At 39.4% G+C, this 17,892-nt stretch overlaps 1 protein-coding gene across 1 annotated transcript in view; it reads left to right on the forward strand.

Moving 5' to 3' along the window:
* Positions 1 to 17,892, forward strand: part of ADGRV1 (adhesion G protein-coupled receptor V1) — a 275,296-nt gene that overhangs the window by 52,780 nt on the left and 204,624 nt on the right. The window contains exons 23-31 of the mRNA XM_088130185.1: positions 119 to 299; positions 1,703 to 1,905; positions 4,551 to 4,680; positions 5,998 to 6,072; positions 6,974 to 7,113; positions 7,622 to 8,231; positions 14,398 to 14,613; positions 16,057 to 16,272; positions 17,481 to 17,725. Of these exons, the coding sequence (XP_087986311.1) occupies positions 119 to 299; positions 1,703 to 1,905; positions 4,551 to 4,680; positions 5,998 to 6,072; positions 6,974 to 7,113; positions 7,622 to 8,231; positions 14,398 to 14,613; positions 16,057 to 16,272; positions 17,481 to 17,725 (2,016 nt within the window). The remainder of the gene's footprint in view (positions 1 to 118; positions 300 to 1,702; positions 1,906 to 4,550; positions 4,681 to 5,997; positions 6,073 to 6,973; positions 7,114 to 7,621; positions 8,232 to 14,397; positions 14,614 to 16,056; positions 16,273 to 17,480; positions 17,726 to 17,892) is intronic.

The raw sequence follows: 17,892 nt of genomic DNA on the forward strand, positions 1-17,892 counted from the left end.
TTCATGTAAAATTTCTCACACTTTTGGATTTGCCTTTTTTAATGCAGTGACAGTATTTGTATTAAATTTGATTTTTTATCTGTCTCTTCTTCTCTATCCCTTCTCTTCCTATCCCCAGGTTTTGAATCTGCTTGTGCTTGATGATGATACACCTGAACTGAAAGAATATTTTCAGGTGACATTAGTATCTGCTGTTACTGGGGACGGAAAAACAGGCTCAACCCCAACCAGTGGAGCTAGCATAGATCCAGAGAAGGAAACTACTTACATCACCATCAAAGCTAGTGACCATCCTTATGGTAATAATTATAGGGAATCTGTTCACACATTAAACTTCATAGTTGATATATATAGATTACTGTATAGTTATTTGCATATAGCATTCAAGATGTAGACAACTGGTATATGCTATAGACGGTTTGCTGATCTACAATGTAATGCAACATGCTATGTTCATAAAAGAGTTCTGGATTATTTAGCATTCTTCATCCAGTCCTATATGTTACTAAGAGTAAACACCTGCCTAGCTCTCACAGCATTTCAGATAGAAGACTAAAAATAGTTAACGTGGGAACCTTGTAAAATTACAGCCACTGTTCTACTAAATATGCAACCTATTGTGTTTAATAGGACTTGCGTAGGACTGTATTGCCTAGCAAAATCACTAATTCTTCCTAAACCATGATAATTTTAAGTAATCCTATTATATGCAGTTTTACATATGGCTGTGTCCCATCAAAACCAATTACAGGATGTAAGATTTTTTAAAGCTGAATAAATATATCAAGAAGCATTCTTTGCTGATTAAAATGCATTGTCTCCCTACCCCATCCCCAAAATGAGGATGTGTCAAGCACATATTTAAGAGTTAAAAGTAGGGGGGGGGAAGGCTACAGCTTTATTAATGGAACGGATAGGGAAGGAGTTGTTCCTGAGGCTGAAACGTCGGATTATTCAGAGAATGTAATATTGGTCTGCAAAGGAGGCCATCAGAGATTGCCCTAAAATATCAGCCTATCAATGCAGTGTTACAGATTTTGTGGTAACCCAGGCATCTTTCATCTATATGCTTGTAATCCAGGCCACATGAGCATTACCTCCTGGCTATTGGGTTTGGAGCAGGTGTTCAGATTAAAGAATGAGGAACCACTGAAGGAGGCAGTGATGAAATTTCTATCAGTGTTGGAAGCATCAGCCACATCCAAGAACAATCTAAAGCTGACAAACATCAATTGGATATAACTTCCTGGGGGTTGTCTGCTGTGGCATATATATTAATTATTATTGTTTTGTTCTTCAGAATAATTGCTTTTTATCATCTATAGATATGCATGGATTTAATTAATTGCTATACACAATTATTTAAATAATTTATACAATTCATCATCTAAGAATTAGCAGACATTCTACATGGCTCCTGCCTTTCCATTTTTCTCTTTTCAGGGCACTATCAATCTATGCCAGCTGGAGAAGACAGGGACCTTTTTGTACTGGAGTTTATTATCCAATTGCAAAATCGCATACCTAAGCTTATTTTTCCATATCTGTAGGCAAATTCACTTGAACATGTAGCCCTGTCCAAATGGATATGGATCTTTATATGTTCAATTTATATATCAGAGGCAAACTTATTTTTATTAATACATGTTTTACCTACACTTAAGACTAAATAACGCAAGATATTTTTTTTTTCACTTGTCAGGTTTGTTACAGTTCTCCATTGGGCAGCCTCCTTCAGGCAGTGATGAAATCATTATTTCAGCCATGACAGCACCCCACATTACTGTCAAGGAAGAAGTAGGACATGTCAGTTTGCTTGTTGTTCGAGCACAAGGCCTACTTGGGACAATTGTGGCACAATACAGAACAGTTGCACTAACAGCATACAGCCCTCAAGATTATCAGGTATATAAACAGCTCTCTGAAAGAGTTGATAGAGGCTGATTAGCCTTGCCTGTATGAATTTATGATTGGAATAGTATAGCCGATGTGTACTTGTCAGTGTTTCAGAGTAAAGGGAATAGTTGGGATTGCTGCTAGTATACAGCTGTCCCTGCTGCCTGTGGCATTCTTGCCTGAGCTTTTAGATTCCGTTGCTAGATTGGCAGTAGAGTTCCCTAGGCTGTTGGTGCCTGGGAATTTCAATTTGCCACCCTGTGATGTTGAGTCCGTGGTGGGTCAGGGTTTGTGGCCTCCATGATAGCCATGGACTGTCCTAAGTAATTGATGGCCTAACACATATCGGTAGCCTCACATAGATCTTGGGCAGTGGAGCACATTAGCATCAGTCTGTTGCCATGGACAGATCACTCTCTGGTTGACTTTTGACTAACTGGTGTCACCCCTCCCTGCACAGGGGCAGGGCCTGTTCAGTAGGCCTGACCCAAGTGACTGATGGACCCAATGGGGTTCCTGAGAAATCTTAGCGTTTTCCCCGAGGATCTGGTGGGTGGTTCAGCAGGGGCCCTAGTTGCTGCCTGGAATTGGTGGGTGGCTGGGGTCTTGGACCATATCATCTTATGCAGTCTTTCCCTGTGCACTGGTCCTGGGGCACACATTGGTTTACTGAGGAGCTCCAGGAGATGAAGCACCAGATACTTGGAGTCCTGTTGGAGGAAGACTTGAAGCAAGTCTGACTGGACACAGATAAAAGCCCTTATTGGGGATTATCTTGTGGTGATAAGGGCAGCAAAATGCCAATATTTCTCTGCCCTTATTGTGTCTGTTGCTAGCCATCCAGTGGCCCTATTTAGGGTTACCTGGTCCCTATTGGTTAGGGAGAACCCCTTGGAACATGTGCTGGGCCACTGAAAGGATTATTCAGGCTATATGGTGGATACAGTTGCTCAGTTATGCTGATCTATGACCATAATACATTTTTGATTTGACTTGGACTCTGAGCTTGGACTCTGAGCTGTGTTGGTGGTGGTGGTGCATCCATCTTTGTGGTTCTTGATCTCTTCGCAGCTTTTGATACTGTCTCTGTGGCTGATTCCAGTCGGTGTTGGTTCAGGGAAGATGTTGCTCCCTAGGCCCCTCCTTTCTGGGTTGCTGCTGGGTTCTGTTCTCTATTCTCTCTCCCCTCTTTTTCAGCATCTATGGTGGGTGCTGATGATACCCAATTATATATATTGACCCTGGGCTGGTCAAGAGAGGCTGCCAAGATTCTGTCCCAATGCCTAAAGACTATATGGATATGGATGGGGAGGAACTGTCTCTGATTCAATCCTACCAATACCAAGTGGCTGTGGGTGTTAGGGCAGCCTAGATCTGGGGATATTCTATCCCTGTCCTTGGGTGTGGTGGCACTTTCCCATTCGGGGGGTGCACAATTTGGGGGTCTTCCTGGACTCACAGCTCTTTGCATAGCTTCAACTGGTGTACCAGTTGCACATGGAATAATGGGCCAGCCCATGTAACCCCTTTGCTTTACAAGCTGCACTGGTTGCCAGTTTGCTTCCAGGTGCAGTTCAAGGTGTTGGTCATTACCTGTAAAACCGTGCATGAGATGGGGCCTGGTTACTTGAGGGATCTCCTGCTTCCCATAGTACCTGCCTGGCCAATTAGATCTGGCATGGTTGGCGCACTTTGGGTTCCAATTAAACAATGCCATCTGTCAGGACCCTGAACGCACACCTACTCTGTAGTAACACCTGCCCTCTGGAGTGAGGTTCCCCCTGAGATCTGAATGGCCCCCACTCTACTAGTGTTTCAAACGGACCTGGCTGTTCGCTGACGCCTTTGGCAAGTGTGAGTGAAGCCACCTTTAGATTGTGTAGGTTATTTTCCTTTGTTCCCATCCAGTTTTGTCATCCTTGCCATCTTTACTCTTCATTTTTGTCCCTTGTTGTTTTTCTTATCTTTAATGTTTTAAATAATTTGTAAATCACCCAGAGTCGCTGGGAGTTGGGTGGCACGATGATGATGATGATGATGATGATGATGATGATGATGGATCAGAATGTCAGAAAGCAGTTTTAGATTTGCTCAAACCAAGAGCAGACAGATGTGAATGCCAGTATGGGGATTCTAACGAGCCTTCAGTTTTGCCACTTTCAGTGGTCAATAGGAGCACAATTCATTCAAGATACTTTGGTCATCTGTCCTAGAAATTCCAGTGCCATTTGAACATTAATATTAACACTAGTTGTCAGTATATGTTTGTGTTTTGTGTGTGTGTGTAATTTGCACTTGTGTGTGTATGTGCACGCGAATGTAATTTACGCCTCCCTAGAAGGGAGGCACCTCTTCTTGTACTGTGAGGTTATCAAATTGTGTGGGATGATTCAATCACCAGTGTGTTCAACTTGAGAGAGAGTAGAAAGTATCAGAACTCACCAGCATTCCTGTAATTTTCAGTAAGGCTCCTAATAATCTTCTCTCAATTGTGACCCAGTGGGACCACCATGTGTCCTGGGAAAAGCAGAGCAGACGTATACAGTATTACTTGGCATACAAACAAAATACATATTTCATATTGCTTTTCCCTTCTTACTTCCATAAACAGATATTAATACATAAAAGCTTTAGCTTTTTTTTTTTCCCTGCAGGGAATTACAGGCACCTTGGAATTTCTGCCAGGAGAAAGATACAAGCACATTCTTGTTAACATTACAGATAATTCTATCCCTGAACTGGAAAAGGCTTTCAAAGTAGAATTGCTGAATCCAGATGGGGCAGGTAAAGGCTTATAGAATAATTTTAACACATACTGTCTCTTTGGGAACTGAAATTGAGTTACATTTAATTCATTCTCTTTCAAAAGTGAATTGAATTTTCTTCAAAAAAGCATTCGATCTTTAATTTTCTTTTGAAGATATTAGCTGCGTATCTTCACTGTTAAACTAAACAATACTCCACATAAAGTAAGTACTATGTATGTTGTCAGGTATCATGATACTAGAGTATGTGTCAAAACCTCCCCTTTATCTGACACACATTTATCTGAAGCTTCCCCAAAACTTGATATACCAGGTTCATTAGCTTTATGGTAACCCCAGAACTGAAGCCAATTCCAACAGTTGACTGCCTCTGATACCATGAGAGCATTATTGCACAGAGATTTCTTTTGCTGCATTTACTCTTGCATGGCAGATATCTATAATGTAGCCCTGTGCCAAGAATCTGTATCATTATCAGTTATGGAAAATGAAAGCACACTGTTCCCAGCCATCCGTGTTACTTTTTTGCATGCCATAGAATTAAAAATTGGTATTAACCATTATCTTAATGGTTCACCTTTGGCATATTTAAAGGATGGAAAATTAAATCAAATCAGAGTCAAACTGCAATCTTCATTTTTAGTGTCATCATAGGATGTAAAGTTGCTCTTGATAAGTTGTAGTGAGGTTCTCTCTCCACCTTTAATTGCCTAAAAGTAAACAATATGTCTGCATATTGCTTTCCTAATCTAAGCATCAGAGCAAACTTTTGAATAGAAATTAGTACCTAGCTGATCTTGGCTGATCTTTAAAAATCCAACCTGGTTAAAAGTTGGATGAGACACCACCAGGAAATCCCTGGGCTATAGGCTAGACTGTGAAGTTAAAAAAAAAGAAACAGATGAAGGCAATGTAAAACCGCTTCTGCTTTGTTGTGAAGAAAACTACATGGGCTTCTGTAGTTAACAGAAGTCAAGCTCAATTTGAGGAAGTCTATTCTGTAACTAATTAAATCCCCCCCGCCCAGTATTTGTTTTAGCATTGTTTCTAGCACATACTAATTCAGAGAATTTCAGTTTATAGATTCTGCCTTTTCCAATTTCTTTGCTCTTTCACTTATCAAGTATATGTCACTGTTAGTTAAGGATAGTTGATATATGTAGGTAGCTAACAAAAAAGCATCATCTTTGGCTTTTATTAACATTCCTTAAGGTTTTGAAATTCTTTAAAAAATTTTCAGGTCCATCTTCTTTGTTTGCTTTTGTCCCAAATGTTTTGAAATGCTGTCTATCATCTGCATTATATATGCGTATTGTGTATCTTTGTCTTCTTAAAGTTGCTGAACTTTTTAATGGTGGCAGTGGTAGTGGTGATGGTGATTTGGACTTCCTTCCTCCTGTCCATCAATATGGTAAGTAGTTAATTATGGATTTTTTTCCCTTTCTCAGATGTATGGTTCATTGTTTTAAAACAGTGTTTTTCAAATTTGGGAACTTCAAGGTGTGTGGACTTCAACTCCCAGAATTCTATCTGTGGAATGCTGAGAGTTGAAGTCCACACATATTAAAGTTGCCAAGTTTGAAAAATACTGCTTGAAAAGAAACTGTACAATGTTGTACAATCATACCTTAATGAGAGCTTAGCTAATTTATTTTGCTTTGCCTGTTTTTTTCCCTTCCTATTCAAAGCATGCAGACTGGTTTATTTTCAAAGTATATTACCAGATTTCCTCCAGCTCCTTAATGGAGACATAAGCAGAGCTCTCTGTGTCTCAGGGTACAGTTTTCAGATCCCCCCCACCCCTGGCATGGTAAGAAAGCTCTCGTGCCAACCTCCCATGTTTCTGTCATGATGATTTACATATAAGATGATTTTAAAGATTCCTCTGTCCCCTAGCTCTTCCCCAGATCCAGAAAGATTGGGAAAGCTTGCTGAACGAGATAAGCTATAACAACTAAGTTAGAAAAAGGGGAATCCTCTGAAAATCATGTGGAGATATATTCCAGGAATGGAATTTATTCTATTTAATGAGATCTTCCAACCTTTGGAAGAGGATTATCAATATGATAGATGAATGCTGTGGGGGGGAAGTGGCAGAAAAGCTGCCTTCTTCTAAATGATTTTTCTCTGGATCTAGGGTTTAAGGGTTGCAGTTCAAACCTTTTTGGATATATCAAATAACATCTGTTTCAGTTCAGTTGCATTTATTTTGATACAGGCTACTAAACTTTGGGAATTATAAGTGAAGATGTGATCTAACTAATTTGTTAGAATTAATGCATCATATATATATTTATCCTTGATATCAGCAGGCAGTCTGGGAATAGCATCTCATATCATAGTGACTATTGAAGCCTCTGATGATGCTCATGGCGTTTTTGAATTCAGTGCTGAATCCCTCTCTCTGAATGGAACAGAACCTGAGGATGGAAGAGGAACTATCACATTTGAGGTCAACAGATATGGTCCCATATATTATTCTTGAGTTTTCATACTTTACTTGTTATGGAAATGCTCCATGCCTATATACTTTTTCAAAAATAAGATTTCTTTTGATGATAACTGTAGTTGTCATAATCTCTCTTCCTACTCTCTCTAATAGGCAGGGATACCTGAGTTTCATGAGACAGGAAATTGGAAATACCTCATTTTTTACTAACTTACAGCACCTGTATTAGTGATACTCCAGTTCAGTGACAAGATGCATAGGTCACAGGATAATAATCTTATATACAAGGGGTCCATGCTCATGAGACAGGGGATTGTGTCTATATGGCAGAAAGGATTATAAAAATTGCTGAGTGCCTAGAAATCGTGTCTCAAATTCATTTTGCTAACTAAAACTGCAAATATACATTTGTGTAGTATGTAAGGTGACATGGGAACCTCTGTTTAGCTAACTGATTTGATTATTTGTCCTCCATGATACAATAATAATGACGTATTGCTTTGCTTTTCAGGTTATTAGACATCATGGTGCATTGTCCCAGGTGATGTTATATTGGTTTATAGTGCCAAATGATACTGAAGATGTGGTTGCAACAAGTGGCAACATAACTTTCCACACAGAGCAAAGAAAAGCAAACTTAACTGTGCAGATTTTGCCTGATGAAATTCCAGAACTAGACAAGACATTTTCAGTTTATATCATTAATATTACTTGTGGACGGCTTGGAGTTCACACAAATGCTACATTAACTATTCTTGCAAATGATGACCCGTATGGACTTTTGATTTTCTCTGAAAAAAATAGGCCAATCAAAGTTGAGGAAGAAACCAAGAATGTCACCCTTACGATAGTAAGGTTGAAAGGTCACTTGGGAGTAGTCAATGTTACATATAGAACCATGCGTGATGAAGATGAATCAGCCTATCTGCCATCAAATATTGCAAGGGCAACAGTGGAGGAAGATTATCTGCCCATTTCAGGATTTGTAATCCTTTCAGCCAATGAAAGTGAAGCTACATTAGACCTCCCTATTCTGGATGACAGTGAACCAGAGAAATCAGAATCTGTATTTGTTGAGCTTCTTGGTGCCACTTTGATAGGAGAAATCCATCATCAGCCATGTAAGGCTAACTCTGTGTTACTCTTGTTCAATAATATTTAAAGCCTAATCCAAATTATATTTTCTTTACAAAATTATATTTAGCAACACTGTACATGACTAAGAGCCACTTTGGTTTAGTGATTAAGGTACTGAGCTAGGAGTGGGAAAATCTGACTTGTAGTCTTGTCTTAGGCCCAGAAGCCAGCTGGTTGGCTTTGGGCCACTCTTTCTGAGTCCTAGGAAGAAGGCAATAGTTCTGAAAAGTTGCCAAGAAAACTGCATGGACTTGTCCATGTAGTCACCAGGAGTCAAGATTAACTCACTCACACACACACACAACCATGACTACTATGTATCTTGGGCTGTGTTGTTTTTTTTTTCCTTTTAACATGGCAAACCCAATTTTAGAATATGCTTCTGATTAATGTCAGAGAATCACTTTACTGTGAGACTAGAGCTGCTAGTAGAAATAACTGAATAATTGTTGTTGTTTAGTCGTTAAGTCGTGTCCGACTCTTCGTGATCCCATGAACCATATTGCGCCAGGCCTTCCTGTCCTTCACTGCCTCCCTGAGTTTGCTCAGTTTCATGCTCATTGCTTCAGTGATGCTATCTAACCATCTCATCCTCTGCCGTCCTCTTCTCCTTTTGCCTTCAATCTTTCCCAGCATCAGGGTCTTCTCCAAAGAGATCTCTCTTCGCATTAGGTGACCAAAATATCTGAGCTTGAGCTTCATTATCGATCCTTCCAATGAGCAATCAGGGTTGATTTCCTTTAAGATTGACTGGTTTGACCTCCTAGCAGTCCAGGGGACTCTCAAGAGTCTTCTCCAGCACCACAGTTCAAAGGCATCAATTCTTCGGCGCTCGGCCTTTTTTATGGTCCAGCTCTCACAGCCATACATTACTACTGGAAAAACCATAGCTTTGACTATGCGGATCTTTGTCGGCAAGGTGACATCTCTGCTTTTTAATATGCTATCTAGGCTTGCCATAGCTTTCCTCCCAAGGAGCAAGCGTCTTTTAATTTCATGGCTGCAGTCTCCGTCTGCGGTGATCTTGGAGCCCAAATAAATGAAGTCTGTTACTGCTTCCATTTCTACCCCTTCTATTTGCCAGGAATTGATGGGTCCAGATGCCATGATCTTAGTTTTTTTAATGTTGAGTTTCAAGCCAGCTTTTGCACTCTCCTCTTTCACCCTCATCAAGAGGCTCTTTAGTTCTTCTTCACTTTCTGCCATTAGGGTGGTATCGTCCGCATATCTGAGGTTGTTGATGATTCTCCCTGCAATCTTAATTCCGGCTTGTGATTCTTCCAGCCTGGCATTTCTCATGATGTACTCTGCATATAGGTTAAATAAGCAGGGTGACAGTATACAGCCTTGTCGTACACCTTTCCCTATTTTGAACCAATCGGTTGTTCCATGACCGGTTCTGACTGTTGCTTCTTGGCCCGCATACAGATTTCTCAGGAGACAGGTAAGGTGGTCTGGTACTCCCATCTCTTTAAGAATTTGCCACAGTTTGTTGTGATCCACACAATCAAAGGCTTTTGCATAGTCAATGAAGCAGAAGTAGATATTTTTCTGGAACTCTCGTGCTTTCTCCATGATCCAGCGAATGTTGGCGATTTGATCTCTAGTTCCTCTGCCTCTTCGAAACCCAGCTTGTACATCTGGTAGTTCTCGGTTCATGTATTGCTGAAGCCTAGCTTGTAGGATTTTGAGCATAACCTTGCTAGCATGTGAAATGAGTGCAATTGTACGATAGTTTGAGCATTCTTTGGCGTTGCCCTTCTTTGGAATTGGAACATAAACTGACCTTTTCCAATCCCGTGGCCACTGTTGCGTTTTCCAAACTTGCTGGCATATTGAGTGCAGCACTTTAACACCATCATCTTTTAGTATTTTAAATAACTCAGCTGGAATACTGTCATCTCCACTAGCTTTGTTGTTAGCAATGCTTCCTAAGGCCCACTTGACTTCACTCTCTAGGATGTCTGGCTCAAGGTCAGTGATCACACCAGCGTGGACATCAGGGACATTAAGATCTTTCTTGTATAGTTCTTCTGTGTATTCTTGCCACCTCTTCTTAATCTCTTCTGCTTCTGTTAGGTCCCTGCCTTTTTTGTCCTTTATCATGCCCATCTTTGCACTAAACGTTCCTTTCATATCTCCAATTTTCTTGTAGAGATCTCTAGTCTTCCCCATTCTATTGTTTTCCTCGATTTCTTTGCATTGTTCATTTAAGAAGGCCTTCTTATCTCTCCTTGCTATTCTCTGGAAATCTGCATTCAATTGCTTATATCTTTCCCTTTCACCCTTGCTTTTCGCATTCCTTCTTTCCACAGCTATTTGTAAAGCCTCATCAGACAGCCATTTTGCTTTCTTGCATTTCTTTTTCTTTGGGATGGTTTTAGTTGCTGCCTCCTGTACAATGTTACGGACCTCCATCCATAGTTCTTCAGGCACTCTGTCTACCAAATCTAATCCTCTAAATCTATTCATCACCTTCACTGTGTACTCACAAGGAATATGATCTAAGTCATACCTGAGTGGTCTAGTGGTTTTCCCTACATTCTTCAAGTTAAGCCTAAATTTTGCAGTAAGAAGCTCATGATCTGAGCCACAGTCAGCTCCTGGTCTTGTTTTTGCTGTCTGTATAGAGCTTCTCCATCTTTGGCTGCAAAGTATATAATCAATCTGGTTTCGGTATTGACCATCTGGTGATGTCCATGTGTAGAGTCGTCTCTTGTGTTGTTGGAAAAGAGTGTTTGCTATGACTAGCTTGTTCTCTTGACAGAATTCTATTAGCCTTTGCCCTGCTTCATTTTGTGCTCCAAGGCCAAACTTGCCTGTTATTCCGATTACTCCTTGACTTCCTACTTTAGCATTCCAATCCCCTATGATGAAAAGGACATCTTTTTTTGGTGCTAGTTCTAGAAGATGTTGTAGGTCTTCATAGAAGCGGTCAACCTCAACTTCTTCAGCATCAGTGGTTGGGGCATAGACTTGGATGACTGTGATATTGAATGGTTTGCCTTGGATACGCACTGAGATCATTCTGTCGTTTTTGAGGTTGTACCCCATTACTGCCTTTCCCACTCTCTTATTGACTATGAGTGCAACTCCATTTCTTCTAAGGGTTTCTTGCCCACAGTAGTAGATATAATGGTCACCTGAATTAAATTCACCCATTCCCGTCCATTTCAGTTCGCTGATTCCCAAGATGTCGATGTTCAATCTTGTCATCTCATGTTTGACCACATCCAGCTTGCCTTGGTTCATAGATCTTACATTCCAGGTACCTATACAATATTGTTCTTTACAGCATCGGACCTTCTTTTCGCTTCCAGATACATCCACAGCTGAACGTCCTTTCGGCTTTGGCCCAGCCGCTTCACTCTTTCTGGAGCTACTTGGAATTGCCCTCCGCTCTTCCCCAGTAGCATATTGGACACCTTCCGACCTGAGGGGCTCATCTTCCGGCGTCATATCTTTTAGCCTTTTAACATTGTCCATGGGGTTTTCTTGGCAAGGATACTGGAGTGGGTTGCCATTTCCTTCTCCAGTGGACCACATTTTGTCAGAACTCTCTGTCATGACCTGTCCGTCTTGGGTGGCCCTGCACGGTATAGCTCATGGCTTCACTGAGTTACGCAAGCCCCTTCGCCACGACAAGGCAGTGATCCATGAAGGGGAGCTGAATAATAGTGGAAGGTAATAATTGAAGCTAAAGCAGAGCAAGTAGATTGTTATGGGCATATCCTCATCACCTTTCCACAACATAGATACTACATTGATAAAGAAATTGCATTCTTTCTATTAGCAATAAAGTGACACGATCCATGTTGGTAATTTTAGAAATGATGACTGATATGATGGTAGTAATCCAATGGAAATAGGCTGTGCATATTGCTCTGTTCCTGCGTTTCCTCCCCCACCCCGCTCCACACCTACCCTCCTCTCTCTCTGTACTGTATATAAATGGTTATTTGGCCTATGCAAGTAACATTGCTATAATTACTGCAAATCAGTATCAGAACCAATGTCCTTAGAAAACCATTGCTTACTTTTCCACAATTTAATCATGAATGTATTGAAGCATTGCATTTAAACATAAATTATTAGATGATGTTGGACACTTTCCTTTCAACATCTAAAATCCGATGTCTGAATCTGCATTGAATTGATTAGAGACCGACAATAATCTCTCTGGCTCACAATTGAAGGACTTGAGTATTTTGCCTAGTTTTGAACTGGCACTGGGGAACAGTAAGACTCTTCTGCTTTTAACACTGTAGTAGGGCAGTTAGAAATTTAGTGTTAAGCCTTTTCAGTCATGGAAATTATTACTGTGGGAAAAGCTTAACGTATCTGGTAGATGCTTTATTATTTTTATATGGTGGTCATTTATTTTTTCTATGAGCCAATAGCCTTTATAGAAAACAAGAGCTTGCTGTCACTGCATTATATTTCCAAAAGCAAATAACTCCAAATTGTTGGAATAAGGAGTCATTCAACCTTGGCAGTTTCTGCTTGCTATGTTTGGTTTTTACAACAATTTATATTACGATTAGTTTTTCCAAATTTATATCAGTGCATGGCGAAGAGCATAGTCAAATCTTAGCAAATTGGTGGCAATGTTTGTGAGTGGTAGAGGATTCATTACCAGTGTTAATTATCCCACTTTATTGAACAATTATATTCTGATTTTCACTCAAGTCCTGCAGGCTGTCATAGTGCCTTTCCTTTAGTTCCTAATAATCTGAATGATTTCAGCTTTGAAGCTCTGTGAGAAAAAAGAAACATCTTGCATCTTTCATCACAAGAATCTTAGATCTAATTATATATTTCATGCTAAATCTGTGGAAAAATAAGAATAAAATTATAGGAAATACCCTGATGGATTTGGTCAAAAATCCACTGTAGCTGCAGACTTAAGTGGGATGGAGTGGGGTAAACTGCAGCTAGAAAATACAGTGAATACTGACCTTTTTGAAGATCTCTCTTGATTTCTTCCATATGTTTTGCCTTGCTCCCTGTTGTTTCCATTGAAAGAGAAATTAGGTACCGTATTTTTCCGACTATAAGATGATACTTTTTTCTAAAATCCTTACACTAAAAGTTGAAGGGCATCTTATGCAAGGAAGTAAGTCAAGGAGAGAACCGCGCGGTTGCAAAACTGCCCATACTTTTCTCTGCAAACAGGCTTCCTCCTATTGCCAGCCTCCAATCATGAGTGAAATAGCTTGTCTCTGCAAACAGGCTTCCTCCAATCACGAGCCTCCAATCACGAGTGAAACTGCCCATACTGTCTCTGCAAACAGACTTCCTCCAATCACGAGCCTTATGTAACTGACGTCAGCTGATGCTGAACAAACCAATTGGAGGAAGTCTGTTTGCAGAGACAAGCTATCGGCAGTTTCACTCGTGATTGAATGTAATCAGTTATGCAAAAGAGCCTGGAAATAGAGCTGCAGAGAGACGGTTTGGACCTCCTCCCACTGAGTGTATCAGGTCAATGTTACCTAATTACTAAATAAAAATGTGTTCTGCACTATCTTTAAAATATTGATTTCTTAATTTGGGTTGGAAAAGTGGGGGTCGTCTTGTACATGGGGGCGTTTTATTGATGGAAAAATATGGTATATTAATTAGGTATTAAGAGCCTCCTTAAATGATGAATGATGAATGATGGATCCTCCAGTTTTCAAGTAATTTTTCCCCACATTTTTCAGTTCCTGGACAGCTTTTTTGGATCTTTCTATTTACTTTACACAATAGAAATATTATCAGCAATATCTGTTTGTCTGTCTATATCCATCTGACAGGGCATTCCCTCTAAAATAGGTATCTAAAGGGAGGGACCAGATTGCTTCTCCCGCAATGCTTTTTCTTCTACACCAAAATGTTCTTATAAAGTTGTAGTCAAGGTATGAATGTAATAGCTTTCCCTAGCTTTATGTCCCCAGTAACTGTCATTTAGTGATAGGTCTCCCTAGTATCTGTCTCTAAACATAGATATGTTCCATTTTAATCTTATCGTTTATACAGCTCATGCTTGGCTACTACCCTCATTTATATATTAGAGATTTAAATGAGAGCTGATAGTAGATGAAATTCCATTGTACATTTATTGTAGAAAATAAATTGGAAATCCTTCAAAGTTCTTCTGTATTTCAGTTTCAGATTCTCCTTGCCTTGGATCTAGAGCTGATACGATTGCTCATATAATTATCAATGCCAATGATGATGCTTTTGGAACATTACAGCTTTCTGCACCAGCTGTCCAAGTATCTGAAAATTACATTGGACCAATAATCAATGTCACAAGAACTGGAGGAATTTTTGCAGATGTTTCTGTGAAATTTAGAGCAGTGCCAATAACAGCAACTGCTGGTAAGAGGGTGAAGAGATTACAATGAAATGGCAAAAATGTACAACAATGTACATTGACTTTAGCTATAAGGAAATGGCAAGAATAATGTCACAAAGCTTTGTATGGGATATGACTGCATGTCATACAATCTTTAAGCACATTCAGGAATTCAAATATTTTGTTGCTATTTGAGCATTTGTTACTCATGCAATTCAGCCTGTGTGATGGCTAGAATGGGATTGTGTTCATTGGTCTCATTCCAGTCACTCATTTTTGCTAACTACATCCATATATTAAGGCAAAATAACTGCACTGGGGAGCCCACTTTAAATACATTGTCAGGCTTCCTACTTGATGCTGTCCATCTCAATGGATAGATGAGACCAGGGAGGATATTATAATACAGTGTAGCCCCTGCATGAGTAATAAGAAACATTATAAGACTGTTGTATAAATGTCAAATAATAAATTGGTGCAAAATTCAAGATCTTCTAGGTGACAATACTCATCTCTTTTTTTACAGTGCTTTAGTTTGATAGCAGTGCTTCCTAAAATCTCAGAAGCAAACTCTGACTTAAGGTAGTTTTCCAGAAATCAGGACTCTTCTCTGCATTACTTTTTCACCATTCCCATAAACAATATAAAGTAGTACTGAGGCTAAAACTCTTAAAAGAGCATTTGCCTTGACTGTCTGGCCATTAGTTTTTCCTCTAGAAACTCATATCACCCCCTTGTATTGCTTTTTGGACTTCTATGGAGAGGAAAAGGATAGTGGTGTGATGCTATCCAAGCTCCTCTCAGGGTAACAATTTAGTATCCTCCTCTGCCAAGTGACTGAAATGCTTGTTTACTTTCCTCCTTCATTCTGATACTGTGGCTTTATAATGGGGTAAGACATGGAAATGTTTCAGCTTGGAATAAGCAAAAGAAAAACATACAACGTAGAACACATGTTCCTTTGCTGAATTCAGGTTTATATGGGCATTCTATGATATGTTTTAATTTAGATTTGCATGTAACCGATTATTGCGTTAATTAACCTAAGATCATCTTCCGGGTTTTCCCGATTTATTGTTCTCATGGTAAAACAGATTCATTTGATGAAAAGGCATGCCATCTTAGCTTTTGAAAAATCAATTCAGAGCAGACAGTACGATCATCTGTATATGCACTTTTCTTGGTGCCTGTTTTCAGTAGACCATGTGCCCCAACATCATCTCTCCAAAGAAGCTCTTACCCACCATTTAGGGAGCTCTGGGCTGCAGCAATATGAAACATGGAATGGTTAAGGAACATGAACGCCAAATATTTTTATAGGATAAAATAATTGGTATTGTTTCAAACATATTCCGTATTATCTTCTCCAATCTTTATCATAGACTCTGCTCATCAGACCTGCATTACTAATGTTATAGAGAAATAGCATCACCATGTTTTTGAATAGGCATCTTTGTCATACACAGGTGAAGACTACAGTGTAGCCTCCTCAGATGTTGTCTTACTAGAAGGAGAGACCAGTAAAGCTGTGCCAATTTATATAATTAATGATATTAACCCTGAAATGGAAGAATCCTTCCTTGTGCAGCTGCTCAATCAGACAACAGGGGGAGCACTACTTGGGAGTCTAACTCAGTCTGTTATAACTATTGAAGCTTCGGATGATCCATTTGGATCTTTTGGTAAGGTGGCATTTGAATGTTAATAATCCCATCCATGGATTGAAGAATATTACAATAGATTTAATTAACAATTTTAAATCTGCTTTTCATCTCAACAACATTTCTTTTCAAAATATTTTATCTTAGTACTAAACATTCCTTCCTTTTTGGGAGACACTGCCTCAGAAACCATGATAAAGTGCTTTAGATTAATGTCAGTGCTCTCACACTGGGCTCTCAAGGACTTGGCAATTTAAAATTTAAGACCCAAACTCAACATTACAGCCCATGTAATCCTTTTTTGGCTCTTGATAAGTACTGTGACCCCAGGAAAGAAGACTTTAGCCCTCCCCGTCTCTACTCCCCTCTCCCCCCCCCGCCCCATCTGCTATTCATAGAATGAAAGCTACTTTGGTCCTAAATCTTAAACTGGTCTCTTGTGTACTCTGTGAAATTAGGGTATTCTTTTGTGACATTAGAGAAGGCTTTTCAAAAGCAAGATGAATACAAATCAAAAGAGAGAGGGGAGGAACAGAACCTATTTTAAACCTACTTAATCTACTTCACATGGTTTTGGTGAAGTTAAACAGTACATATTGTTCGTATTTGCCTCAAGCAATTGGTAATAAAATTAAAATATAAATATAATAAATACAGTGATATTAAAGGCATAGCCCATTGTTTACTTTTGTTAACCAACAATTGAAGAAAGATTGAGCCAGCCAGCATTTTGGGCTAACAGGGAAACTTTTCAGTACAATTAAGAGTTGGGTTGGTAAAATTTTATGAACTTCCTCATGCTCCTATTTCTCAAGTTCCTATTCCTCAGGTTCCTATTAAACAGAGATTAAAGGCATTTGTAGAAGATTTAGCAATACTGTCTCTACCTGAATGTCATTAGGTTCTGTTCTGTGGACTCTACTGCCTCTTTTTTGAATGAGGACGAGGTTACTTAGACAGCAAAAATGCAGGTACTGCATTTCTGGTGCTGGGTTTCCATGTGATCCCACTCCCACTTTTGCTCTTGTGTTGTTGGAGTGGACAATGCAAGCTTTGATTGCTGTTTTGGAAAATTCTATTCAAAATTACACTATACAGTAGCTTATAAAGTCCACTGATTATTAGCATTTGATTACCAAAATTCAGTTGCTAGTTAACATGTGTATTAAAAGGTATGTAATGAATGGAAAAATAAACTAAAGTGAAAAAATAAAATTTCATGTTACTAGTTTTCCAGATCACTGATATAGTTGTCAAAGAGCCTGAGGCCAATACAGTGATGATAGATCTGCCAATTATTCGCAATGCTGGAACACTTGGCAATGTGACCATTGAATGGATTGCCACCACTGATGGGCAATTTGCTGTCAGTGATTTGAATGTCTTCTTAGGCAACATTCAATTTTCCCCTGGGGAAGCCATGAAGAACTTGTCATTAGAGATTCTGGATGATGATGTTCCAGAAATTGAAGAGGTAAGCTCAGAAACAAGATAAAACATGAAAAGAAAAAATAGTATTTGTTTTTTTTAAAAAAAAATGTTTGCTGATGAAAATCATAGGTAAAAAAATATGGGACTTGTGAAAATGCAATACTATGGAATAATGATGATGATGATGATGATGATGATGATGATGATGTT

The sequence above is a fragment of the Python bivittatus genome, unplaced genomic scaffold (genome assembly GCF_059951505.1).
Source record: "Python bivittatus isolate LINGU-HERP-01145 unplaced genomic scaffold, Pbiv_v1 ctg000850_np1212, whole genome shotgun sequence".
NCBI classification, from domain to species: Eukaryota; Metazoa; Chordata; class Lepidosauria; order Squamata; family Pythonidae; genus Python; species Python bivittatus.